Source organism: Pseudovirgaria hyperparasitica, assembly GCF_010093815.1.
Source record: "Pseudovirgaria hyperparasitica strain CBS 121739 unplaced genomic scaffold EJ05scaffold_4, whole genome shotgun sequence".
Taxonomy (NCBI): Eukaryota; Fungi; Ascomycota; class Dothideomycetes; order Acrospermales; family Acrospermaceae; genus Pseudovirgaria; species Pseudovirgaria hyperparasitica.
This window is the reverse complement of record NW_022985552.1, coordinates 1,740,757-1,766,354: the sequence shown is the minus strand read 5'-3', so window position 1 is coordinate 1,766,354 and position 25,598 is coordinate 1,740,757. Positions and strand designations below refer to the sequence as shown.

Sequence of the window (25,598 nt, the reverse complement as noted above, 5' to 3'; positions counted from 1 at the left end):
CACACTTTCTCACACCACCCTTCTGCCACCTCTAAATAATGCTCTGGCATCAACATTCACCGCACGAACGCGACACGCGACAGCTTCACCGGCGTTGGAGCTAGGGCCCAGCCTCAGTCTTTGCAAGACAAGGCTAGACCACCGGCTTCCGGACCTCCCTTGAACCTTGGCCCATACTCCCCCCACACTTTAGCCCGTGCACCGTCACCACTACCAGCTTCCAAGCACGCCGTCTACACGCTGCAATTGTGCACGCCCACCACTCTTCACTCTCCACTCGCTCACTTCGCTGGCCATACTATACGATTTCTTTCACAGTCGTTCCTCAGCCGTTTCCCAATGGACACAAACCAGAGCGCTGCCCGGCAGGCTCGTCGTTTCTATCAGGACAACGTCCGGAACGACTGGGTATGGCCGAACCCACCGAGGCCGAAGCGCTCCGACGACGAGCTCAAGGGCGTATCGGAATTCCGCGAGCGTTTCTACGGCACACCTTCAGAGTCTGAATCCGAGACAAGCCTACAGAAGAAGAGTTCGGGCGAAGCATATAAATTCGACTCCCCAGACAGCGTAGGGCTCGTCGTCGCGGCAAACAAGGAAGAGAAGATGCGGAAGCGGCGAAAGGACCTGGAGGAGGAGATGAGCTGGAACGAGGGCCTGGCAGTTTTTGAAGCGCGGCGAGACCAATGGACGGGCGCAGCAGCAGCGAGATCACGCATCTCCAAGGCAAAAAAGCTGCAATCACGCGTCAATGGCGGTGAGAGGAAAGCGTCGCAGGCCGAGAGCTCAAAGTCACCCGCAGACTCCGGCACCGAAGTCACCTCGCACTACTTTGCCGATTCCCACTCTACATGTTCAGATCCGCACGCACAGGAAATCCTTGTCCCGGTGGCGCCACGCCTGCTTGCCCAGAACGCCATCCGCATCTCCATAGGCGAGAAGGTATACCCAGATATCTATAACAAAGTCGTGCTGAGCGCGAGGACACCCTCGGTGCCCATAAACCTCTCCGACATGACCAAGGCACTCGTGCAAGGCTGGAAGGAGCACGGCGAATGGCCGCCCCGCCCGGCGCCACCGGACCCTCTCGCGGGCCGGCGGAAAAGCAGTATAGGCCAGATGCTGGGCGGCCTCGGAAGAATGAGAAGCGACGAGCCCTTTCTGAATGCACATCCACACGTGCGGAAGGGTGTCGAGAGCGTGAAGAAGGTTTTTCGCATGAGCGGGAGCCAGGGCAGTGGCAGTAGTAACTCGCCAGTCCCGAAGGAGTAATGTTGTAAAGAGCAGTACGCACGGCGCCAGTCTTTGGATATCATATTGGTTATATTAGTTAGGTCGGCATTTGCATTCGCATATGGAGTCAGCAGGTCTCTCACTGGATCATATACCCCTGCACATCTTCCTTGGCATGGAGTACGTACTTGACGTGAAGGAACCAGGGAAAGCAAGGAAGTAATGTGTTTGAGCGGATCAGCCCCCTTCGACTTGGTAATATAGGGCGGGAAGGTGAAGAAGAAAAAAATTGGAACAGAGACAGGCCTATACATACCCACACCTCACAGTTAGCCATACATAAATCCGCCAGAAATGGACGTTGAATCTCCCCACTTCTTCTCCGCAATTTCGAGTCTATAGGAAACACTCAATCCGGTATGATGACTGCAGACTAGCCAATAGCTGCCTGTGTACCGTATGATGGTCCTACAGTGGTCGTAATCGCTCCCATTGACATCGCCCTGTCGCATCGCGTATCATACGACCTATGCACCCTGTATTTCAGCTCGGAGTGCAATCACTGCGTGTGCCTTTGCGGTCAAGTTGAGGCTGATATATACACCACTACCTGGTGCCCACTCCAAACTACCTCCTAAAGCCTACTCGGCGTCTAAAGAGCGTTTATGACTGATCTTATCTAAGAAGACTCACAAAGAGGCATGTTTGTCCATGTATTTATGTGCTCGTATGCGGTCATGTAGTCAGACCTGGCCTGAACGCATACCCGATCTTGACTTCTAGCTACTGTGCTACGGGGGAGAGGAGGGTGTCGTGTAATATGCCGCGATATTCGATTTCGAGAATCAGGTAGTTCTGTTCATACTACTATTTACTAGAAGGCTGCGAGTTGGATAACGATGATCAGAACAAGAATGGTAGGAATGTCTTTATCTAGCTTCTAATGGTAGTCTTAGGTCTAATTCGAACCTTATTTCCTCTTTCTTGCGTTATTATGTTATCTCTTATATTCTCTTATATTCTCTTATATCTTATTCGTCACTTAGTTGCGGTCATATTCATCTATAGACTAGTATGTTTAGACTGTTAGGCTTCTCTAAGATAAGATGTAATTTTGTATATGATTTACTACATACTACTATACTACATACTACTATACTATATACTACTATACTATATACTACTATACTATATACTACTATACTACTATACCATAACCTGAATTTTTTACATTTTGATATAGTGTTTAGCCTACTTATAGTAATATACAACACTATGCGAGAGTCGAGATGGTCGAATTTGACTACTCGGTCGGTGTGGGTTTGTATGTTTGTTCATGGCTTCCTCCTTTGCTTAGGAGTGTGGAGTAAGGTATGGATAAGATGAGAAACATAAATAGGCTCTTTAATGAAGTCTAGCGCTCAGCGATGTGCTTAGGTGGACGCAGGACGAAGCACTTCAAGTTGGGTATTGAGCGGAGGATATCGTCATGACAACAACAACACCCTTCGTCTATCATATAGACCATTGTTTCGGTTTACTTCATGTATCTAATGGACATGCTATCCAACTAAAGTGCCCGCGTCATTATCCGCATTAGAGTAGGTGACCTGTTTGTAGGTTGAAGTGATTCAAGATACGGAGGAGGGAGATGTTGAACAGTTCCTCCTTTATATACTGGACTATTGACTTATGTAGTACGCAGAGTCTTAGCATCTAGAATATCCACAAGAGTGGATAGTCTTCAGAACAATTTCAATCAATTGCTAGCCCTGAAACTACTCGAGTCAACGTTTAACCATATTTGGCCATCAAGTATTTTTGTATAAGGAATGTGAAGTATCGAGTCTATTATTATCTCGAGATCTATATTCCGATAGAATGCGCTACATAACCCCTCCCGGACTACCATTATTGCCTCGCTATGGTTGAAAAGAGACCTTGGCCGACCTGGCGTTCATGCGGCGTCTAGAAACCGTCCCATATATGGCGTACTACCACCAGACCTCCACGCAGGATGTCGTCCAGAGCATGCTCAGCCAACACTCAGCAATCCCATACCCAACCCCACCACGATGTGAACAATACGATCCTCGCCGTCAACCTCGCCGCAGGCAAACACCAAAAACCCCAGAGACAATTCCCCGGATAGGCAATTGCAAAACAAACCGGCTTTCACACGCCACTCTCCCCCACCTCCCCCCAAAAAAAACCACACTCACGTCTGTCTGTGCACAATTGCTCAATCGGGTAATTGAAATATCACACGAGCCTCAGATCCAAACCCCAACACAGAGTGCGCTCGTGTCGAGCCCTAAAGCTTGGTTTCGCCATGCCGTCGAAGGTCAGGCCACCCCCGGTTCTAACCCCCAGCCAGCAAGCTAGCTAACCTCCCCCCTGCTCATCGCTCATGCTCCACCCACACCCACACACACACACACACATACATTGCGTTCGTATCAGCTGATGCAGCAGGGCCCCCCGCACGCCTCATCGTAGAAATGTCCAGGGGTAGGTGGGCCCGGTCCGATGTCTCGCTCGCCCCGGTAGCCACCCTAGTCGACACCCTAGCAAGACTACAACCCTGGTTGAGGATAGGGGTCCGGGGGTGCTTGCAGCTCTGAGGGGACTTGGTTGTTGTGGGAGCCGGAAAAGCAAAAAAGGACTATATATAGAATCTTGGAATTAGAATGACCAGTGTGTCAGCATGGATGCGGTTTCAGCGGCGGCATGCAATGAAGGGCCGGCCCGGGACTGTTTGAGATTTGAGGGGGGATCATGCAGAGACAGCGAACAGGGTAGAACGTGCCTGAGGCAGGCTTTCCTAAGGGGTCAAGCCTTGGGAGTATACTGGCTTGTTTGGAATGGGGGCACATGATAATTAAAAATTCACCGCTTATAGACAAGCAACCGTAGCTAGACGTTACAACGATGCCCTCGAAAAGGTTCCTCGCGCTCTTATACTCTTTCCGAATACGAAAAACAGATATGGAATCGGAATCAACGCGACGGCAAAGAATGCAAATACACTAATGCCCCACCCTGCCCCTATGTTGTGCAGCATGGGCGTGATGAATAATGGAAAGGCTCCAGCAAGAACGCTCCTCAAGAACGTGTTGGCAGCTACCGCACTTGCGGCGTACTGCTGGAAGGTGTCGATGAGATAGTTCAGCGCAGCTTGAAAGATGGTGAAGAATCCGATGCCGACGAGCGTCGCACCAATGACCGGAGCAATCCAATGAAATTTCGGATCCGCAGTCCATGCGAAGATAAACAGTCCGGCCGCAAAGACAACGGACCCCATCATCATGGGAGGCAGTCGAGCTTCGGGTACGGCTCGTCGTCCATTGGCGATAAACTTTTTGATGTAGTACTTCTGATTCAATATATTCGCCACAGCCCCAAACAGAATCCCAACCAGGAGCGCCAGGAATGGAAGCGCGCCGACGACCTGATTCCAGCCGCGTAGCTCTTCAAAGACGTAAGGAAAAGCCCCCAGATTAGCATAAAGGATTCCATACACGAACGAAGCATACAGAGCTACGAGGAAGCATATTGGAGTTGTAAGTAGCTGGAATGGCCGGACGAGATACTTTTGTGCCAATTCCGAAACACTCACATCCCATTCTTCATGCTTTGCGTGCAGCGACCAATTCAATGTATCGTGGCGGAGACGTCGAGCTTTATAAACAAGGAGCACGGGAGCGTAACTTTCGTCGAGAAAGATGATATCCAGAACCAAGATGAACATCATCATAATGCCGGTGATGTACTCTGTCCAGCGCCATCTCAGATAACTTTGGACAATCGCACCGCCTACGATTGGTCCCAGCGTTGGCCCGCCAACAACTGCCATGGCGTAGAACACAATAGCGATACCTCTGCTCTCTGGCGGATAGATATCCCCGAGCACGCCTCCGGTGTTAGTGACCGGTGCCGAACCAAAGAACCCAGCGAAGAACCTGGTAATGAGAACGGTCTGAATATCTTTCGCGGTGGCGGTGCCGAAGGAGAAGACTGCCGCGATGAAATAAGGCACCAAGACTGCAGCTTTTCTCCCGTATACTTCTGATAGCGGTGCCCAAAGCAATGGCCCAAGGCCGAATCCGAAAAGTAGCAACGATAGCCCCAACGTCGACACTTCGATACCGACATCGAACTCGTCCGAGATCTGTGTTATAGCTGGCGAATACACACTGCTTGCCCACGTTGCGCCCATCGTTGTAAAGCCATACAGCGCTGTGGTAATCACCTTCTTCTTGAAAGGCCAATTCATAGGTCTATATGGATCGTCGTCTCCGTCGAAGGTAACAACAACATTTTCGGTAGTCTTCTGATGAGAGAGAGGGTGATTGAAAGGTGAAATTGGCTTTCTTGAACGTATCCTGGATAGTGTCGTGTCCGCTCTTTGCAACGTCTCCCGCCGACTCAGGCTGTTCGTGCGGCGCTTGCTGATTGTTCCTTCATCTGGCCCCTCATGTATATCGTAGCCGGAATAGGTTCGTGCAGTCGTTCTTATGCTAGATGTGTGAGATGATATTGAAGCAGATGTAAGGAGCTGTGGTAATTCTTCCTTGGGTTCCTCATCGTCGTGAGAAGTGGCAGCTGCCATCGTCGGGGTTATAGTATATTCAGGTAGTGAAAGTTAAGCAGCATGGGGACGTGACCGACCAACGCTGGGATATATAAAATGCACAGCTGTCCCGTTGTCATTGCCCCGACGATCTCCACCTACCACGCCGCGGCACCCTGACCACAACGGCTATCACGGGTCTGTATTATGATGATGACGTCGCATCCGGCACGGAGCAGCCGATAGCGGAAGCGGCGTTGGCAACAACTTACCGAGAGCACCAAGGATTACGACTCAAAGTAGCTAAGCGTGGATGCTGATGCCTGATTGACCGTTCTCTAGTAGGCTGTGATGTACCCATACACGAAGACTATGCATATACATAGGGCTGCGAGTACGGATACATGGATTTGATGATAAACACCCACATGAGCGAATCTCTAACATCTATCAGTACTATGGTGGATGGATACAAGCCCATAAAGAGGTCCATAGATAGAGCATCTGTGGGATCCTCGTCTTACCGCATCCGGTAAGTGTACAACCTGTCTCGGGCTATCGGTCCTTTGAAGATGGCTATCCCTCAACACCTATTACTATTCCTCTCCCACAAGGCACATTTGTATCACTTTTTTCTGCAGGTCATCGACATGCTGTTGCGGTATCTACCATCCATCGATTGTTACTTGATCTGAACCCCTTCCATAGCTGTGATCGTCAGCTTCCACTGCTGACGAGATATATTCAGAGACCACGAGGTATAGGACAGCGCATTTCTGCAAGTTAGACCAGCTTAGGCCCCGTTGGTCTACATGAAACCGCCACTTCACAAAGTGCAGATGTAGTCACAAAATCGAAGGCTCCGGACGAAAAGGATCGGCCTTGGCACTGCCTGATCATATATTTAGGATGGTCTCTCATCTCAATCTCAAGCTCATCATTGTATTCTTCGCCTGTCCAAGATGGCTTCTCAGTTTGTCCTCTACGATCTTGCCTCACCAAAACCCAACAGAAGCTGGTCTCTGAACACCTTGAAGACCCGCATCGCTCTGAACTACAAGGGCATCGACTACGAAACCAAATGGCTGGAGTTCCAGGACATCGAGCCAACCTTAAAGGCAAAGGGCGTGCAGCCAAACGCCTCAGGCACCGCGTTTACGGTGCCAACAATAACCACTCCCGACGGAAAGACAATCATGGACTCCGTTGCAATTGCCACTTATCTGGAGTCTGAGTACTCCACACCAAAGTATCCAGCCCTCGAGATCGATACCGACCGCCTGGCCAAAGTGCAAGCAGCGACTAGCGCCACGTTCGGGCCCCTATTCCCAGTCCTTGCGCCCCTCGTATTTGGAGAACTCATCTCTCCCGGAAGCGTCGAGTACGTGAAAGCCAAGTACGGAGGTAAATTGACGACAGAGGTCGAGGATCCTGAAGCTGTATGGGAGAGTGCTCGACCTGCGTTAACGGCGTTGGCTTCGCTTCTGAAAGAGAAGGAAGGCCCATTCTTCGAAGGGACCACTAGATCACATGCCGACTTGCCCTTGGTCGCAATGTTGCATTCTTTCACTAGACCCAAAGATAAAGCTGCTTTTGATCGTTTGGTCAACTTCGATCCAGCTTTCAAGACTTTGTACGACGAGTATGCTCCCTACACAAAACGCGATGACTAGCTCGGTACGACTAGAGACTTAACCATAGAGCAATATATGAGATAGAGTCTATTCAAGCGAAACGCTCGCCACCATCCCTATGACCGATGCCTTGCATGATTCAACACCACAGTCGCTCGTCATCCCATCGCACGTGTGTCCGAGTTAGCCACAACCTCACCCGCTTACCCTCAACGGGACGTTACAACATGATCTGTACCTGCCGAGACATGAGCCTTGACGTTACCCAGCTATGGATATGGCAATGGTTACAGCTGATCTTTGGGCGGCAGGCGTCTACACCGCCCATCTGATTGCGAAATGTACGACCATGCCATGTTTCACGTGCCGCTGCATGAACGGCGCGAACAGAAAACATGCTTTGGACGAAAGATTTACCATATAGGACATGTTGATCTTGCCGGCAAGCAGGCCTTATGATCTTTGCAATCTTTCACACCTGTGCTGCTATGCACTGCATTGTCCAGACAGCAGGTCTACGCACTCAGGGATATTGACCGTGTCAAATCCTCCAGGGTCCAATCAGGATAGGAGTCGTATCATTGAAGTCCAATTCCACGACATGGTACAGATCAAACTCTTGCGACCGGTCAAAGTTGGCTCTGGTCATGGGATGCCCTCGCATATCTTGGAGTTTCGCCGACTGATATATATATCTTATCGTTTCCCTTACGATATACGCTGCCAACAGCTTTCAGGGGGCTGAAGACGTGTCTGGCAACTTCATGAAGACCGACTATTATACTTTTGAATCTCCAACCGGCCAAGACCACACGAAGCCCTCGGAATAATAAAGAGCAGACACGTCCTACTCCAGCGTCACAGAATCCAGTCAATATCATCCACTCCCGCGCCTGCACTCATGACTGAACCCATCAAGACCTCGACGTTAGTAGTATCATCTTTACTATCATCATCATCATCATCATCATCATCACACGCGTTTTCCCAAATCTCTTACCCCTGTCTAACCAGCGGAAAGTCTCAAGAATGTCTCCAAGACATCTCCGACGCTCACTCGGTACCTCTCCGCTCCTCCATCACCCATCGAGCGCCTCGCCAACGGCATAGCGACTCCCAGTCCGAGCACTACTATCGCCACTATGGCTAGGCGGCTGAAAGATCTCGACCAACAGATCGTTTGTTGAGACCCGACCAGCCAGATACGTGAAGCAATAAACGATAGGCGGGTGACGTGTCGATCGCAACATCAGGCTTTATGTCGCGGAGGGCACGTATGTAAGGAGAGATGAGATCTATGAAGTAAGGGGGAGAAGATCAGGAAGAAGACAAAGGAATTGATCATTTCCTGGTTGGCTCGCCAGCTTTAGATGTCGAATATATATGGAAATACCTGATATTGATTGTACCCAAGTAGAAGCCTGCGAAGGCGGCCATCTTACATATACCATGAAAAGTTCGTGCCCGGAAGTCGTACGCCATGTAACAAGTCTTGTCCCCCATCTATGGTCCTGTTAAATCTTCTTCTCTTCGCTCCCCATATGCCAAAGTATCCCGCTAAATCGCCAATGTGATAGGTACTAAAGGGTTCCAAATAGATTTTGCGCCTTGCTCGATGCACGTAGTCTCCAGATCTGCCAAGCGCCATAGTGCCCTCATGCTAATTCTTGCACCCTCTTCTCGTCGAGCCAAACATCGCCCCCTTCGCCTCTCTCCCACTTCTTCCATACAATCTCATAAGCTTGCTCAAGGTCGCGGACCCACCGCTTAGTGTCAAACAACGCACTGGACCACCGTGCCTCGTACAAAGTTTTGCGGAGGTCGGAAAGCCTGCCTCGCAGCCTGTGTCCCTCGTAATGGCACTGGCTAATAAGCTCTTTGGCTTTCTCCTCGTATTCTTCCTCACTTGACATGATCAAATCCTTTGCCGCCCGCTTGCCATCATCATTCTTTGGAAGCGCACCTTTGAGGATGCTTGCTGCCATACGCGAGCACATCTTGTACTTGTACCGCGGAAATGTTATCAAGGGAGTGCCGCTCCAAAGCACATCTGCAGCTGTTGTGTGCGCATTACATTCTGGTGTATCGAGGAAGAGGTCACAGACGCGAGCGCGCGAGATATGCTGATGTTTTGGCGCCACATCAGTAAACTGAATTCGGGCTGCGACTTCTGGGCCAGCCCATGCAGTCGCTGTGGCGCGAAGATGAGTCTCGCCAAGATCTGGAAACCGAAGAAGCCATAGGATGGCTCTTGGAAGAGCCGCAAGGATGCGGAGCCAGGTGCGGAAGGTAGTAGGCTCGATCTGGACAGGAAGGTTAGCAGTACGAAGAGCCTTAGTATAGACGCGAGACATACTTTGTACAGCTGATTGAAGTTTCCCAGAATGATAGTATCATCTGGGAGGTGTGGGAAGATTTCTTTGCGCATGGTCCATCGCCGGACCTGCTCATCTTCCCAACTCAGCTGTGGCTCTTTTGCGTCCGGAGCACTTTGGCGGTGATCACAGCAGAAGAACGTGTCCCGACAAAAGACTATATTCTCGCCGTAAACCCAATCATCCTCGTCACCTCCACTATTTTCATCCACCAGTTGATCCTGGATTGTGACATTGCGACGCCATGGTCTTAATGTATCAAGGGGTACCGCCATCTCGTCGGCGAGTAGGTAGTCACACCATTCTGCTCCCAAGGTTCCGGCAAATCCCATGAAAGACATATGTACCGGCGCTGGGCGGGCAGCAAACACCTCATTACGCGCACCTCGGGTATAGCCATTCAAGTTAACCAGGATATGTATGCCATCAGATATGATCTGCTTTACGAGCTTCTCAGCAGTCCAATCATGGGCGTCATGGAATACTGGGGCTTCCTTTTCAATTTGATGCCTGTGCACCGAATTGTCACTTGCTGTGGTAGCATAACAATATGCTTTCACCTTCTTTCGATCATGTAAGCCAAACACAGATTGCATTAGATGTGCAAGAGGATGATTGTTGAAGTCTGACGATACGTAGCCAACTTTAATGTAAGGATGAGGGGGTGAGGGCGGTGGATATACTGTTGAGGGGAGCCACGGCGCCTTGAGTGTCGATGTTGAGATACGGAGGCCATTTCGTTGAGATATCAGGCGAATCTGCTTCGCAGACATAGGACAAGTGAATGTATGGAAGGGTAGAACTGTCGGCGCGGCAGGAATTGTGAGGGCGCTAGGGAGGCGAGGCCGTTTATAAGCACTTGGTCCCTGCTGCTCTCGTTCATTCTGGATATCGTGATACCACCTCCAGCCAAGTCTTCTGATGGCGCGTTCAACTAAGCGGACAACCCGAGCCCCTTCCCACTTTTGTCGACACCATGACTTCAATGTCGCACGAAGGATGGCACCGGCGTCCTTGAGATCAGAGGCCCCTGTGCCGTCATATGCCAATTGTGCGACTATTTCCTCGGTGAATGGTGCGTCGATAACATTCGTTCCCCAGCTTTCTCCCTCACCGAGCTGTTTCTCGACGAGATCTACAACTCTTTTGATCCAGCCAGTACTCACAGCGCCTGGCTGAGTGGCATCAAGCAGCATGCCTTTATCATTCACGTGCCATCTATCTCGTGCTCCATTTGCCGCAGCTATCCCCCCTCTTCCAGTCCAACCGCAAACTGAGTTTAATGCATTCGCTAGCCCGCATACTGCCTCAGCAAAGTCCGGACTTGAATGAACAGCTCGCTTGTAGTAGGTAATTGCATCAGCAATTCTGCCTTGGTCCTTGACAGCGTTTGCAAGATTAGCAAGAGCGATATCAAAGGTGCCATCGTGAGCTACAGCCATTTCATACATCTGTATAGCAGCACCCAGCTGGCCTATGTCCTTGAGTAGACTGCCCAAATTGGTGTATAGATGTGCATGTTTCGAATCGAGCTTAAGGCCGTAATTGTAATACATCAGTGCAAGAGCAATACCTGATCCAGGCGTTATGCCAGGTATTTCAGGCATGTTCTGCTGCCATGCCTTGGAGGGTTGTCTATGGGCCACTGTTTGCTGAACGCTTGCGAGGAGAATTCCGACGTTGTTCGCAGTTGAGGGACTAGGTTGGAGAGACAAAGACAAGTAATACAATGCAAGTATTTCTCGAACCCCATAATTTGCCTGATACGCCGTCGCTTTGGAGGAATTAGCAGCCATGCCATCCTGGAAGATTTTAGCGAGAGATAGTAATGAGTTACTGGTTGTCGATATTGCTGCCTTCCTCGCCAAACCTTCCGCAGGGACATGTTTAAGTCCAGGCAGGTCACCCTGCGACGGGAAGCATAATCTTGCAGTATCGAGGGCCTTGTCAGGAGGAAGAAGTATAGGCTCTGTGGATGATCCCACATGGTAGGAGGCATCGACGCCTCCTTTACCCACAACGTCCAAAATACGTACGATTAGGCCTGTAATCCCCTGAATCTTGCGCCCTGCTCCAATCATAACAGCATTGTCGAACGCTTTAGCGGCGCCAACGTTGTCTCCGAGGGCATACAACATATTGCCCTTGGCGTGGACAAGAGCCAACATGCGCCCATTGTCGCGACCTGCTATTGCATATCCACTGGAACCAAACCCAGGCAGCTCAGAGCCAGGCAAATTCTGAGCATCTCTGAGACCTTGGTCGTTGTCAAAATCGTAATCAAAGACTGGTTGGTCTGACTCCTCTGAAGCGGCACTCAGTGAGCTAGCATCGTTGCTTTCATCGTCAGCTGCTTTGAGAGCATCTCCGGCTCGGGCGTATCGAAGGGCTCTTTCAATACTTTCGATACATTTGACGGCTTCGTTTGTACGGTGATCACCGCAGAACAGTCCGATGAGATGCTCTACCGCTTCGAAGTAACTTGGTCGTAATCTGATAGCTTTGAGCCAGTGATCCTCGGCCTCTTGTTTTCGGCCCAGAGCCAATAGCGTCGCAGCGAGGTTCGACATTGCTTCGACATTGCTGCAAATCCGAGTCAATCCACATTCGAAGAAAAACGTAGTTTGAGCTTACTTTGAGTCTAGCTCCAATATACACCTGTACCATTCTGTGGCCTTTTCATAGTTGGATAAAGCATACGCCAAGCATCCGACTAGTAGCATCCCATCTATCCATTGCCATGAACTCTCGTTACATACCCGGCTCAAGATCTCCATCGCTGAGGCCGCCTTCTGAGGCGTCGATGTATCAATCCAATTAGGCGGAGATGCTCGCGCAACCGTAGCCCCAGAACTTCTGCGGAGGGTGCGGTATTTATCGGACAACTTGGCCTGTATCTGCGCATCACGATGTCGCTCCATATAATTTTGTGAAGTTTTTCCATCGAGCGATTTCCTTGTCACTGGCAGTGAGGCAAAATTGGCGTCTGGCTGCCGCGGTGGTTTAGGATGCCAATTTGAACGAGCCGAGTTATGATTATTTGTGCGTTGATGCGAGGCATGCCGTTTCGTCTGCTGTAGATACTTCAGGAGATCGATGTAGATAGAGTGCGCCCAAGTGAAGACCTTCTCGCGCATGTCTGCATTGCTTGAATGAGGTCCAAATTCTGCCAATACGTCCTGGGCTGGAAAGTTACGCGCATGTGGTATTGAATGCCCGGAGTCTGAGTATTGGAACTGATCTTGAGCGCTTCCCGGAGACAGCAAATGAAATGTTTGGGACGACTGTTGGGGCTGTGGTGGGAGGAAGTTGTTCGGGTATGCTAAATGATTCTGGCTATTCCCAGTATTGAAATGGAAAGACGAAGCGGGATCTCCAGGATAGACGTTCCGATCCAGGTTCACGGACTGAGAGAGATAGTTGTCAGAATTGTGATGTTGTACACGTTGGTTGAAATGAACATTCTGCTGTGGTGCTCCGTGACTGGGATAACCCGTCCAGGGTGGCGTAGCATTAGAGTAGAAGCGAGGATCGCGAATTGCTGCTGGCCGATAGGGTATAAACGTGCCATTCGGCCAATATGGCCCATAAGGAAGCTGTTCGCCCGACGCAGTAGGCCCTACTGGACTTTGTACAGACGGCTGGAAAGCTCCATACAATGGCTGGTACCGCATCTGGGCATGTTGCGATGGCATTTGGTTCAGCATGGAGTCAATTTGTGGGAGATTGAGCTGCATCCGGTTCCAGTTGTTGTTCGTGAAATGCGGCGCGAGCGTCATGTCAGCATTCCAAGTGTTCGGCCTCGTCTGAATTATGTGATTCGATTGCGAAGACTCGTCCAAATGGGTGGATCCATGGCCCTTTACGGGCAGATCTTTATGGAGGGTGTAGTTATTGTAAGCGGGACCGCTATTTCGTCCATCATGCGAAGTTACGGGAAGTAAAATATGCTTCATGGCGTGTGGTCTACCCATCTGTTCAACAGATGTTCCATCATATGCAGCGGAGATGATCCCATTCGGTGTTTTGCGTCTGAGTAGGTGCTCAGAAGGTACTACTTCTGAATGCCTTGCGTCATTTCCCCCTCCTGGCTGAGGGTACGAGTTTGTCCTCTGTAATGGGTGGGCGTATTGTTGGGGTAAGCGTTGCCAGCGCCGGCTGAACTGCTCGTCTCTCGTGGTATCTTGATGCGTCGATTGTAGAGGGGAAGGAGGGAGGGAGTTACAATGTAGGTCTGTTGGATACGGGTGCTGATTGAACTGAGGTTGGCGTGGATACGGCCTAATCATAGTCATGGTGAGATGACCTAGTCCCTCTCTTTAGAAACTTTGGCACCAGAGCACCGAGTGCCCGCCGTCGTTTCAGCGTTTTTTGGTGTTTTACGAAGCACCACCTTCACCGAGACTGGCGGATGCCTATGCCTTGACGAAGTCTTCTCCTTTTGCCTGCGCATGACATTTCCGAAGGATCCTGAATATTTTCTACAGCCCAAGCGTCCCAGAGCCTGCTAGGAATAGCAAAGAGCTCCGGGAGAATCAAACACGACACTTTATGGACCTTTCAGAGCTGCGCGATGCGAAGATGCGGCGAATCGAATTCAGGTACAGCGCGAAGGAAAGGTCTGAGGAATAAGGATAGGCCCGAGCGAGGCTGTAAGCGGCGGTACAAACACGCTCGAGCAATCTGGCCAGAGGTGATCGAGATTGTATGGCGTATGAAGTCGATAGTCCAGCGAGTTGCGCGTTTCTCGGCGTGGGGACGCGGATGAGCTGAGGCGTAGAGACGCGGGACTACACTAGACGGAACAGTTCGAAGAGTTCCTTACGGAAGGTTTACGGAGCTGACAAGACGATGGTTGCCGCACAAGGGCATCGGGAATACACCAAACGGTACTGGAACGACAAAAGGATCAGAACGATCGGCCTGCCAACGCGAAGAGCGGCATAAACTGAAGTTGTACGTAGGTGACCGGGGCGCAGCGAGAAGAGAGGCAGTCTGAACCTGCAGGCGTCAGTCACAAGGGTGCGGGTGTTCGACTTCGCGGCTGGCTGCACGGTAGCGGAGAAGATGTGCGAATGGGCAGACAGGGTTCCACGGTGGAAGCAGGTCTATGTAGGTGGAGAAGTGAGAGTTAGAGTGACGATCGTTTGTAAGGACTATTGATGAAATACGTATTATAGCACGACTCACGAGTAATATGGGCTGAAAACGATGTCGTCTGCGTAGCGGCGGGCCTGAGAACGGGGGCCCGCAAGAGCTAAGGATGATGATTGCTTGGTCCACTCCACTGGGCCAAGGATTAGTTAGGCAGGGGAGGGGGGAGAACTAACAAACCACCTCGCGAAAAAGATGTGGATAGGATGACGGCCAGGTGCGTATGCGGGTGGGAAAGATCTGCTGCTTTTGCTTGTTCTGTCGCATCGCTAATTAAGCATACAACAGATACATACATATATACGTTTGGAGAATGTAATGGATGCGGGATCACACCGAAGACAGGCGACAATAAAAGCAAAGCAAGGAGGCATGGATGAATACCAGTATACGCGCTTGTACCAGACCGGAAGAGGAAAGAATTGGTCCAAAGTGCCAACTAATTAGTGCACATCATTCATGATGCTGTAGCAAGGCCGTGTAGAGACTTCAAGGTTAATTACTGCCCTGCCTTGACTTGCCTTGCCTTGCCTTGCCTTGCCCTCCCTTTTCCTTGCGCATACGCAAAGCAAAGCACAGACATACCGCTGGACTCACACGGTCGTTTGGATCACGATCATGATGCGAGCTGGAACCGGGCTTGTTTGGCATTTTATTGTCTGTCATTGGCACGCAGCCTCTTTGCCTCACCACTTGCATCGTTTCAACCTCCGTCCGCCCTTCAGCCCCAGCCGAGCCAGTTCTCCAGGCCAGACACAACAACAGGGCCACAAGAAATGGACTGTGACAGGCCACGAAATGGGTGCATGTGGCTGCCCGCTCACTGAATCCCTGTTCGTTTTCCAGCTTGGTGTAAGCCCGGCGCCTCTGTTCCCGCCCGACGGCACCATTTAAGGCTGCGCAAGAAGATCCTTCATGCATTTGCTGTTGATGAGAACTGCGTCTGCACATTCATGTGCTTCCGTTGGTTCGGTTGCTGTTGAGGCGTGGCCGCTGCTCTCTTCGCTCAAAAAAGTGCCTCATGTAATTACATAGATAGTAGTCTTCAAATGTACATGTACATGTCTGATTACATGCGAGGTGTCAAAGTCCGGGCGTGCATCACTTATCCTCGTCGTGCTAGGATCGCGCCTGCAGCTGTGGCGCCTGCCAACGACGCACTAAGTATGCATGCATCAGAGATCTCTCCATCACTTGCCAAGTTCGAAACCTTGGTCGTCCCTCAAGTGCAGACCGCGTCGCAAGGCATGTGGTCAAAACAGCCGTGACCGTGACCACAAAGAACACAGAGCAGTTACTTAAATCGAGTATTCAGGTCTATCGAGCATCTATCAACTTTACGTTACATCATCAGAGGGCACTTTGGAATGTAGACCGAAAAGAAAGGACCGTTGCGCTCATTTCCAAGGAGGATATAACGCTTCGGTGAGTAGCTGGTCTGCCTGTGAAGGCTTGCTCTCCGTTGCGCCAAAATAGGCCTATACCATCGAGCGAGGGTAAGGGCCAGAGTGTTGGCAACGGGTTTTGATTCACATCATCCTACTTGCCGCCTACTGCATGAACAGATATTCGGTCTCGTAAATCGATTTCTTCATGGTTCAAGTGATCATCAGTCATATTATGGCGATGAGTTGGTCAAGTCCATCATGGGCATTCATCATTTTACATAATCTATTCTTCGGGAACTGGATGTGTGTTAGAGTGTGCGCTTGCAAACTTGGAACATTCATGCTTACTCTCAATCTCACCAGCCTCGATGTCGTCACTGACATCCTTTGGTGAGCGGCCATCAACACGGCATCCCGTTGAGAATGCTGTACCGAGAATCTCCTTTACAGTTCCCTTCAGGTCCTTGGCCATTGACTTGAATCGCATCTTCCGCGCAATCTCAATGATCTCATCCAGAGATATAGATTTGGTGTGCTTGATGTTCTTCTCCTTCTTGCGATCACGAGGGGGCTCCTTCAGGGCTTTGATTACGAGTGATGAAGCGGATGGAACAACGGAAACCTGAGCTTGACGATTTTGGATCGTAAGCTTGACGGTAACACGAAGACCTTTCTATGTAGTCGTCAGTGCATGATCTTCATATACTGGGTTTGTATTTGCGTACCCAGTCACCAGTTGCTTTCGCGATATCTTCTCCGACTTTCTTTGGGGAAAGACCGAGGGGACCGATCTTGGGAGCTAGCGCCGACGAGGCACCGACTTCACCACCGGTGGCACGGAGATGACTGGAGGAGAGTTAGCAGACAAACATCGTAGAATTTGAACGCTGCTGTCTCTTACATGACCTTGATCTCATTGGGATCGATCTTGGGAGCTATGTTGGAGGTTGCGTCAGCCTTGACCAAGGATATCAAAAGGGCGATACTTACGCATGGTCAATACGTAAGGTAGTCAACCACAATTGATATGTTGTGTTGAAGCAAAAATATTGTGGAGGAGATCGCGGTGACTCCTGGGTGTGCTTGAGGAACAGAAGTAGAGTTTTGCAACGCGCATATTTGACGAGTGGGCGAAGCGAGCTCGTTCGCCAAGAGACGCTAGCCTCATGAAGATAAGCGCACCACTTACGACCCTTCCAAGAAGTTCGCTCTAGCAATGTGGCATCAAACTTGCGACTCACGTATCACCATTACTGGCATCTATCGTGGACGGTAGCCTTCTCCGCTCTCTGGGCCTTGCACACCGATGCACCCATAACCCTTGGTCCTCCATCGGCCTCCCAACTATCCCACAGTTCTCACAAGTTGTGTATTCGCATCTTGTGACGTCGGATTACCCTCACTTCTTTAAGAAACATTAGTCGTTGGTATTTCGACTCAACAACGATGGCTTCGCAACCGCCACCACAGGGAGTACCTATGGGTGGACCAGGCGGAGCCCGCTCCCAAGGTCCTCCAGCACAACCTTCACCTGAGCAGATTCGACAAATGCAGGAGCAGCTTCGCGCCGAGGCACAACGACTGGGTATCACTGTAGAAGAACTTCTAGCTCGCATGCGGGCGCAAGCAATGCAGCAACAACAAATGCAACAGCAACAGCAACAGCAACAACAGCAGCCCATACAACCAGGTCCACCAAAACCAGAGGCTCTCGCTGTCGCGGACTTCCTCAAGTCGCAAGATCTGAAGCCGCGGACAGTCCTTTTCCAGGAAAAACGGAAGGATATGATCAGAGGTATGCAGCCTTTTTAACTTTATTTCCCACGAAGCTAACATGTTTCAATTAGTGAAGCGCGCTATCAGAGCACTGCTTTCCCCCGCATACCAAAAAGCTAGGTCCAAGAACATCATCCTACCCGAAGTCAAGGATCGTCCATCAGCCGAAAATACATTCAAGCTGCTGCCCCTATCTATGCTTGCGATTCGCGTGTCAAAACAGGATCCGAATGCTGGCCACGAAGGCCACTCACATGGGAGCAAGAAGCGAATCAAGGGTCAATGGAATGTCAGGATCGAGCAGCAGCAGAATACCGCAGACGATGATTATTACATCTGGTTGTATGAAGGCTCCCCCTGGAAAATGAGACTTTACGCTGCTCTTGCCCTGGTCGTCGTTTTCGCCATTGTTCTATTTCCGCTCTGGCCGCTCTTTCTCCGGACAGGCGTGTGGTACTTGAGTATGGGCATGCTAGGCCTCATCGGTCTCTTCTTCGTTATGGCTATCTTTCGACTCATCTTGTTCTGTGTGACCGTATTCACGGTCCCTCCCGGGTTTTGGCTATTTCCCAATCTATTCGAAGATGTTGGGTTCTTCGACTCCTTCAGGCCATGGGGCGCATGGCAGGAGACAGCTGAGGTAGGCAATGAATAACACCACGTATCAATCGTACTAATATAAGTCTAGGACAAGAAGGCAAAGAAGGAAGCGAAGAAATTGAAGAAGCAAAAGAAAGCTGAAGCCGCAGCGGATGGTAAATCCAAGAAAGCAAAACAATCAGACACACCTGCAGTACCAGTTACTGCAGTACCTGCAGCCCCAGCTGCACCTGCGTCTACGACGGGAGCATCTACTGTGGACGGACAAACTGCCCAACAGCGCAGGATGCAGGCTTCTGTTGAAGAGGCGGATGACGAGTAGGATTCGACCAAGAGCCATACCACTTTTGAGCGTATCTCTAGACAGTCACTTGAACACTACCGCAGAAGTGGTTTTTGTAGACGCTGTTTGGTCACCGGACTTGCTGTCAAGTCAATTGACGGCACGGGCTCTTTTGCGCTTTCAATGCAACATAGAAGACAAAAGCGTCTATCCCGTTATCTCGTCCCTTTCATTGTTAGTCCTGTTGACTTGCAATCCCACGGTATATTTCACCGGCCGGGCTTCGAAAGAGCCACCGCACAACAAGTTTTTAGGACCACTTGAAGCGAACCAATACTCATAGTGAGCGTCTGTATAGTAAATTCGATGATATCTGTATAGGACATACTGGAATACATTATTCCGCCGTCACTCACACGTGGAAGTAAATGGACAGTCTAGGTGCTAATCGGATCCTTAGCCCGTGGACGCTGACATAATGCATCAAATGCACCACGCGGTCCGATCCGTCCAAGGCAGTCCGACTTCAACTCCGATTGCAGCTCCGCCATAGTACGACCGCGTTGATTTTTATTCGTGTGTGCTCTGTACTGTCCCCAATGTGACGATCATCAAAAACATGATCAGGCGCAATGGCATGCCAAGCTCATGTGAGCCGTGTCGGAGAAGCAAGATAAGGTATATCAACGTCTGTCCCGACATTCAAGGAGTCTCATTGTCTGACCGGGATTGATAGCTGTGACCACACGCATCCAATTTGTCAAAAATGTGAAAGACGAGGTAGAGCACGTGTAGTATGGTCACGCTACTCTAATATTGCATCTTGTCATGGATCTAATGTGCATATGTGACAGTGCTTTTATCATCCTGCGCCGATGAGTCGATCCAAGAACACGAGAAGGAGCCCGTCGCTAAATCAAGCAGAGCAACAGTCTCAGTCTAGGTATTGTTCTCGCTCTATCCTATCGTGCCCCTGATCGGAAGTGGCATCTTACAGAATCTTCCTGGGAAGAACAATAATACCTCCTAGTCCGTCCGAGCTAACAGACCACAGCGTCCCAGGAAGAGGCGTGAACAATTCTCATGCAGTAGGGCTCTGGACTACAGTCTCGGATGATACTAACGCATCATCCACGGAGGCGCCACTGCGAGGCATAGCAAAACATGGAACATTAAGTGAATCGAAGCTTAACGTCCTTGAGGCCTTATGGCCTTTTGGCAGAATTGAGAAAATGATAAGGAAGTACTTTGACGTGGCGATCGGTACTGTTATACCGGCACCCTTGATTCTCAATGCTCTACCTGAAATGCGAAAACACATCGAAGAATGGGACGCCACAGGGCGTTCTCTTGTTGAGGTCTTCACAGAGATCTCAGAGAATACTGCGGTTCCATTCGTTATTTCGAAAAACCTCAAAGCAGCTGATTTTCATCTTCAGTATACTAAATGCAATCTCCGATGGGAATTCATTGGCGTACTTTATTCAATAGCTGGACTTGCGAAGCTCATAACGCCTACAACTCCGATTGATGACTCTTGGAAATTTGACGAGAGCATGCTCGATCACTCAAATACCTGTGTGTCAATCTGCCGCGAGATCGGAGCCGAAAACGAGATAATGCTATGGTTATTTCACACGAATTGCCAACTAATCTCGAGCATTCACGGTGACTCTAGTCAGTATAGAGATCTTAATAAAAGATGTCACTTCTGATAGTATCATAGGCCCAGGTTTATGGCGCCGATTCGGGGACGCAACGTCGGACGTATTTGCGTTAGGAATACACAAGAATCATGATGATGAGAAAGTTCCGTTTTTCATCTCGGAAATTCGAAAATGCCTCCATTGCTACTTCTATAGGGCTGACAAGGACCTCGCAACATTCCTCGGAAGACCTCCAAGAATTCCAAGACACTATTGCGATATTAGAATGCCCTTGAACCTCAGTCCGGACGATTATTTACTCGAGGGCCCTATGCTTGAGGCTGCGCTGGCACGCTTAGATGCTGACGGATGGAACATGGTAATTCCCATATCTTGATACTAGAAGCCTCCTAACGAATCAGGACCATAAAGTTCGTCCGACTACTATATTACGTATGCGTTACCAGCTCGCTATTTTTAAAGAAGAAACACTGGAGTTGTCGAGAAGTGAGCCTGGGCCTGAGGTTGTACAGAAGCTAGGGTATGTCATCCCGGATGAATGTCCTATCCTTCGACTAAATACTTCAGCAACATTCGAGAGAACGCCCGACTTGCCTGGGCTAAGCTTCCTAAGCACCTTCATTATACTGATACCATCTGGGAGACGAATGACGTGTCAAATGCCAACCTAACTCTTCTTGTGTGCTATCTGAATTTCGTCTACAACGAATTTATGATACTAAGAATTTTGACCAAGAACGTAGGCATCAGTAATGTAGAATTGCTTCAGTTGGCGATGAAAATCCTATCTGAACTCACTACGGTCACGAAGAAGAGAAACTATGTAAATTCAGAAGGCAATGTCCTTTCTCGTGACTTTCCATGGCTTGTAGGTTTATCCCAAATTTGGAAGCTGGCGAGACTAATTATGGTTGAAGTTACTCAGCTTCGGTCTTCCCGTCGCTGGGGTGCTCACTACAGAGCTCCGAAACTGCACAATCTCAAATACTCCACTCGACAAATCTATACCTCGGTCTACCTTGATACGAAATTTATCCGTGCTCATTGGATGTCTAGAGTGGCTCCCGGAACCTCACAAGTACTATTCTCTGTGCAAGGACGCTAGTGAAAAACTCGGCTCGATGCTTGATGAGGCTCTAGACTACGAGCACCAACATACGTATGTAAGGCCCAACACTGATGACGTTGCAATGGACCTGCAGGATCAAAATTTGGCCATGACAGGAATCGATCCAAACCTGCCAATGGACAGCGAGGCTTTCTTGGCCTGGCTTGAGAGTGTTGACTGGAATACAGCGATGCCGACACTATGAGTACCATCACCCGGCCCTGGCTTTGTCTACTTGTCCAGATCGATCTTGGATCGTACCGACAATGTGACACGTGTGTCAATATCCGCCCTCGTAGCTTCATAAGACGAGGAGTGGAGATTACTGGCCTGGCATGAAAGAAATTGAAGCTTCTCGCTGATGCACATACTCCTATGTAATTGGTCATTTTGCCCATCCAAGGTCAAGAAAATCTCATTATCATTAATGATTCTCTATTTGAGCACGGCCAGAACTCATCCATTTATCCAACGCCATCCCATGGGAATAATGCTCAAAACACTTTTAAATCGATTACACTCATTGGAGCGTCTTCCTCGTTTCTTCTGGACTTGAAGCACAGTTCACCGCGTAGTGAAGTAGTTGACGGTGGCAGAGCTGAAGAAAGACCTCTTCTTGATTTTGCGAGCCTCCTCGATGCTGTTTGATCGGCGTTCTGTAGTAATCATTAGCGCGAGTTCGAGATTGACATAAGGACAGCAGGGGCGGACCAGAGGAGACGGAGTTTCGTGAGCTGACAACAGGAGTGGAAGTCTTGGAGGAGCGAGGAGCAGGCTTCTTAAGCGCTTCGGCGACGCCAGAGCCGTACATGGAGATATATTCGGGGAACATGTTGTTTAATTGAAGGCTCAGGAGCTTAAGAGGCTATGAGATTTATGAGGCTTGGTTTTGAAGAGTTTGTTTGATGAGTTTGCTGCAGGATAGTGTGGGATGATAATTTGTTCAGTCGTGCTTCTTCCCAGGCCCTTATATATATCACATCTACCCTCAGCCCTACGATCCACCAGCTCCAGAGTAACAACCCCGTCGCACACGCACAGCACAAAGCGTTACTCCGCGCGGAGCTCGAGTGGCACTAGGGTCACGCCAAACGCAACGTAACCAGCGCCAGGAGGGCCTGCGCCAGCCAATCAAACCGCTCAAAACGCCACACGAACGTTCGCTCGCGCTGCACCAATAAGAAGAAATTTTCTGCATGCCTTTTTTTGGATTCTCATTATTCAAGAAATTCCGTCAGAGCGGCCCTATGACGGGTGCTTGGCTGAAAGCGAAGAGTTTTCTTCTGTCACACAGACTGCTACCAGCTGTCGGAAATTAGTGGAGTCTTCAGGACTTTGAACCGATGGCAAGCGACGCCGACGACTAATTATGTTGCTGTTTCGCTTGTCAAATGAGTGAGGTATTAATTATTGTGGTTGATGCGATCACCGTGATGGACAAGGGCGCGATTTTAGCAAACGCGGCGCATTAGAGCTACACAAAGAGTCATAGTCATTGTCAGTCCTTTGTAGTATCCGTCGGATTTTCATTATATTTTTTTCTTGCGTAATAGTACATTCATCCCTTGTCATCTAATTAATAACTACTCTCCCGTTCCACTTCGTCTTTGATGCTCGCTACTTTGGCCCACACTCCATCTGGAACTGCAGTTGTAAGGATCCGGTGTCCACGTATTTCTTTGTCCACCACCTCGACCGCTTTAAACCACCTGAAAATTGATGCTAGAGTGATGTACATCTCCGCTTGTGCTAAATTCATACCAACACATCTCCGCGACCCTTCGCTGAATGGAACCAGATGCCGATTACGAAGTTTCAAAGCCGCAACATCGCCTGTATGCCACCGAGAAGGGTCGAATACGAAGGGTTGTGGAAACACATCCTCATCAAAATGCATCAGATAATTTGAAGAACTTACAACAGTCCCGGGTGGTAAGTTGTAGTTTTGGACGGAAAGACCCCCTTCACCCACAACACGCGGAAGACGTCCAGAAACCGATGTGGCATATCGGAGTGATTCTTTGACACAAGCTTGAAGATACGGCAGTCCTTCCAGGGTGTTCAAAGACGGGTGTTCTTCACGGTGGGCCCAAACTGTTCTCAATTCCTCCGTGAGCTTGGATCGGATGGCTTCATTGGATAGGATCGCCCATGTGCCATATGTGAGACTGATAGCCGTCGTGTCTGTCCCAGCAAAGATTGCACCGAGACCCTCCTGTCGAAGGATAAGCTTAGTCACGGGCAACCCCATCTTCTCGCGGGACTCCATGGTACCCTTTAGCAAGGCACTCGAAGATTTGTCCGTAAGTGAGATTTTAGCAAGCTGTTCGTCGACTTTCTGTAGGGGTGTTAGCAGAGCCACATACCCATATCATTCAACTTACAGCAAGCATTCGTGTGACTGCCTGAAAATTGTCGATTGGTATATTTGACAGTATTGGGAGCAAGATCTGCCTAAGCCGGGGCGAGCCTTGAAACTAGAGTTTCAATCAGTGTGTAGTTCAGTTGACCGCGATTATGTTGACCTACCATGAAGTTACTCGTATCGAAATTATTGAAAGCCGTCAATACTTCTTCCGCGAACCCCTCTTTGTCAAGAGCACCCATGTCTTTCCCAAATGCGAAGACGGAGATGACATCTAGCATCATACAGCGAAGCATGCTCGAGACATTCACGTTACGAGGTCGATTTGCGAACTCGCGTTGGAGAACACTTGTCATCTTGTTCGCGGTGTCCCAAATTTGAGGTTCGAACTCCAGGATGCTCTTCCGAGAGAAGCTATTCGCCATGGTTCGTCGTAACAACGAATGAAGCTTAGGGTCTGCTGTTGTGAAGACATTATCGCCAGCGCCAGGCGCTCCAAACGGCTCATAGAAAACAGGCTCCTACAATAAAGTCAGTGTGTATATGTGAAGTAATAATGACACTTGCGAACCTTCATATATGGGCTTGCTTGCTTATAGAGCGTCTGTGTATAAACATCTATATCGTTGATGCTGACCTCTTTTGGGCCAATTCGTATGACTTTTCCTTCGACGGTTTAGTTTTCCTATACTTTCTAGAGATCTATGTATAACACATACCGTGGCGACTATGCAGGTCACGTAATGTAGCTGGGCCTTTGCCTGACAAATCCAAGAGCCACAACCATTTGGATGTAAGTCTGGCAGGAATCGGACCAGGTATCTTTCTAAGTGGCGATAGGATTGTTCTGTTGATAAACAAGAACACAAGGGCAGCTGCGCCGAGCAATATGAGAAGAAGAACCAATTGCATTGTGTGATATTTCTTGGGGGGCAAGGTATTAATCGTATTCTGTCGAAAACTGTCTCAGGAAACTTTTAATGCTTTAGGAGTAATACCATTTGGCGGATTCGCCTGCTACTTTATATACATGAAGCGTGTGTTTGTTGTTGTTGACGTTGGTCTCTTCAGTCAAAAGTCGGGGTTTGGACAAGGTCTGATCCCGAGGAGCAACACTTGACTCAGCAAATCGATCTCGCAAGTGGTCAAATCGAAAGATCTGCATCCGATAGTACGTATGGCCCAATGCAAAGTCCAACTGTTGACTCTATTCATGCTGGTATGTCTCGTGCAACTCATGATTTCGAGACCAACAGGACCAACAGTGGGTTGCAAAAGTCGTGGATCACCTACCCTCACAACCATGAATAGTAGCTTTATTCTACTTAAAATCTTAAATTAAGATATTATTGTATACCTCTTACTCTGTGTATCTTTTGAGGCAATCCAAATATGGTAAAATATATCATAAGTTAGGCTCTAAAAGAGAGCGATTTACGACA

General features: G+C 49.4%; 10 protein-coding genes across 10 annotated transcripts; 6 read left to right on the top strand and 4 right to left on the bottom strand.

Moving 5' to 3' along the window:
* The first annotated feature begins 55 nt into the window (after nucleotides 1-55).
* On the top strand, nucleotides 56-1,322 carry EJ05DRAFT_290738 (uncharacterized protein). Its single transcript, XM_033740526.1, has one exon. It carries the CDS (start codon nucleotides 340-342, stop codon nucleotides 1,270-1,272), a length of 933 nt encoding a protein of 310 aa, XP_033603062.1. The 5' UTR covers nucleotides 56-339; the 3' UTR covers nucleotides 1,273-1,322.
* Nucleotides 1,323-3,887: 2,565 nt separating this feature from the next.
* Nucleotides 3,888-6,038, bottom strand: EJ05DRAFT_290641 (MFS multidrug transporter). The gene has a single exon (XM_033740523.1). The coding sequence runs from the start codon at nucleotides 5,843-5,845 to the stop codon at nucleotides 4,157-4,159; it is 1,689 nt and encodes a 562-aa protein (XP_033603061.1). The 5' UTR covers nucleotides 5,846-6,038; the 3' UTR covers nucleotides 3,888-4,156.
* Nucleotides 6,039-6,768: 730 nt separating this feature from the next.
* EJ05DRAFT_484317 (uncharacterized protein) lies at nucleotides 6,769-7,479 on the top strand (the record flags this gene model as incomplete). The annotated part of the gene is made up of 1 exon (XM_033745328.1): nucleotides 6,769-7,479. The coding sequence occupies one exon, from the start codon at nucleotides 6,769-6,771 to the stop codon at nucleotides 7,477-7,479; it is 711 nt and encodes a 236-aa protein (XP_033603060.1).
* Nucleotides 7,480-8,993: 1,514 nt separating this feature from the next.
* EJ05DRAFT_290645 (uncharacterized protein) lies at nucleotides 8,994-14,378 on the bottom strand. Its single transcript, XM_033740524.1, has 3 exons — nucleotides 12,450-14,378; nucleotides 9,797-12,398; nucleotides 8,994-9,743 (listed from the first exon to the last, which is right to left on the bottom strand). Exons 1-3 carry the CDS (start codon nucleotides 14,108-14,110, stop codon nucleotides 9,096-9,098), a joined length of 4,911 nt encoding a protein of 1,636 aa, XP_033603059.1. The 5' UTR covers nucleotides 14,111-14,378; the 3' UTR covers nucleotides 8,994-9,095.
* Nucleotides 14,379-15,513: 1,135 nt separating this feature from the next.
* Nucleotides 15,514-15,990, top strand: EJ05DRAFT_474465 (uncharacterized protein). The gene has a single exon (XM_033743607.1). The coding sequence runs from the start codon at nucleotides 15,588-15,590 to the stop codon at nucleotides 15,861-15,863; it is 276 nt and encodes a 91-aa protein (XP_033603058.1). The 5' UTR covers nucleotides 15,514-15,587; the 3' UTR covers nucleotides 15,864-15,990.
* A 650-nt stretch (nucleotides 15,991-16,640) lies between these two features.
* EJ05DRAFT_484315 (uncharacterized protein) lies at nucleotides 16,641-17,351 on the bottom strand (the record flags this gene model as incomplete). The annotated part of the gene is made up of 5 exons (XM_033745327.1): nucleotides 16,641-16,654; nucleotides 16,706-17,030; nucleotides 17,083-17,203; nucleotides 17,259-17,292; nucleotides 17,348-17,351. The coding sequence occupies 5 exons, from the start codon at nucleotides 17,349-17,351 to the stop codon at nucleotides 16,641-16,643; spliced, it is 498 nt and encodes a 165-aa protein (XP_033603057.1).
* Nucleotides 17,352-17,579: 228 nt separating this feature from the next.
* EJ05DRAFT_290525 (translocation protein) lies at nucleotides 17,580-19,345 on the top strand. Its single transcript, XM_033740522.1, has 3 exons — nucleotides 17,580-18,152; nucleotides 18,205-18,773; nucleotides 18,831-19,345. The coding sequence occupies exons 1-3, from the start codon at nucleotides 17,804-17,806 to the stop codon at nucleotides 19,053-19,055; spliced, it is 1,143 nt and encodes a 380-aa protein (XP_033603056.1). The 5' UTR covers nucleotides 17,580-17,803; the 3' UTR covers nucleotides 19,056-19,345.
* Nucleotides 19,346-21,140, top strand: EJ05DRAFT_290489 (uncharacterized protein). Its single transcript, XM_033740520.1, has 5 exons — nucleotides 19,346-19,694; nucleotides 19,753-19,810; nucleotides 19,871-19,959; nucleotides 20,071-20,693; nucleotides 20,743-21,140. The coding sequence occupies exons 1-5, from the start codon at nucleotides 19,636-19,638 to the stop codon at nucleotides 21,057-21,059; spliced, it is 1,146 nt and encodes a 381-aa protein (XP_033603055.1). The 5' UTR covers nucleotides 19,346-19,635; the 3' UTR covers nucleotides 21,060-21,140.
* EJ05DRAFT_290516 (uncharacterized protein) lies at nucleotides 20,977-22,176 on the top strand. The gene is made up of 2 exons (XM_033740521.1): nucleotides 20,977-21,551; nucleotides 21,601-22,176. The coding sequence occupies exons 1-2, from the start codon at nucleotides 21,222-21,224 to the stop codon at nucleotides 21,994-21,996; spliced, it is 726 nt and encodes a 241-aa protein (XP_033603054.1). The 5' UTR covers nucleotides 20,977-21,221; the 3' UTR covers nucleotides 21,997-22,176.
* Nucleotides 22,177-23,367: 1,191 nt separating this feature from the next.
* EJ05DRAFT_462687 (cytochrome P450) lies at nucleotides 23,368-24,842 on the bottom strand (the record flags this gene model as incomplete). Its single annotated transcript, XM_033742692.1, has 4 exons — nucleotides 24,728-24,842; nucleotides 24,321-24,677; nucleotides 24,176-24,268; nucleotides 23,368-24,129 (listed from the first exon to the last, which is right to left on the bottom strand). Exons 1-4 carry the CDS (start codon nucleotides 24,731-24,733, stop codon nucleotides 23,368-23,370), a joined length of 1,218 nt encoding a protein of 405 aa, XP_033603053.1. The 5' UTR covers nucleotides 24,734-24,842.
* Between the last annotated feature and the right edge of the window lie 756 nt (nucleotides 24,843-25,598).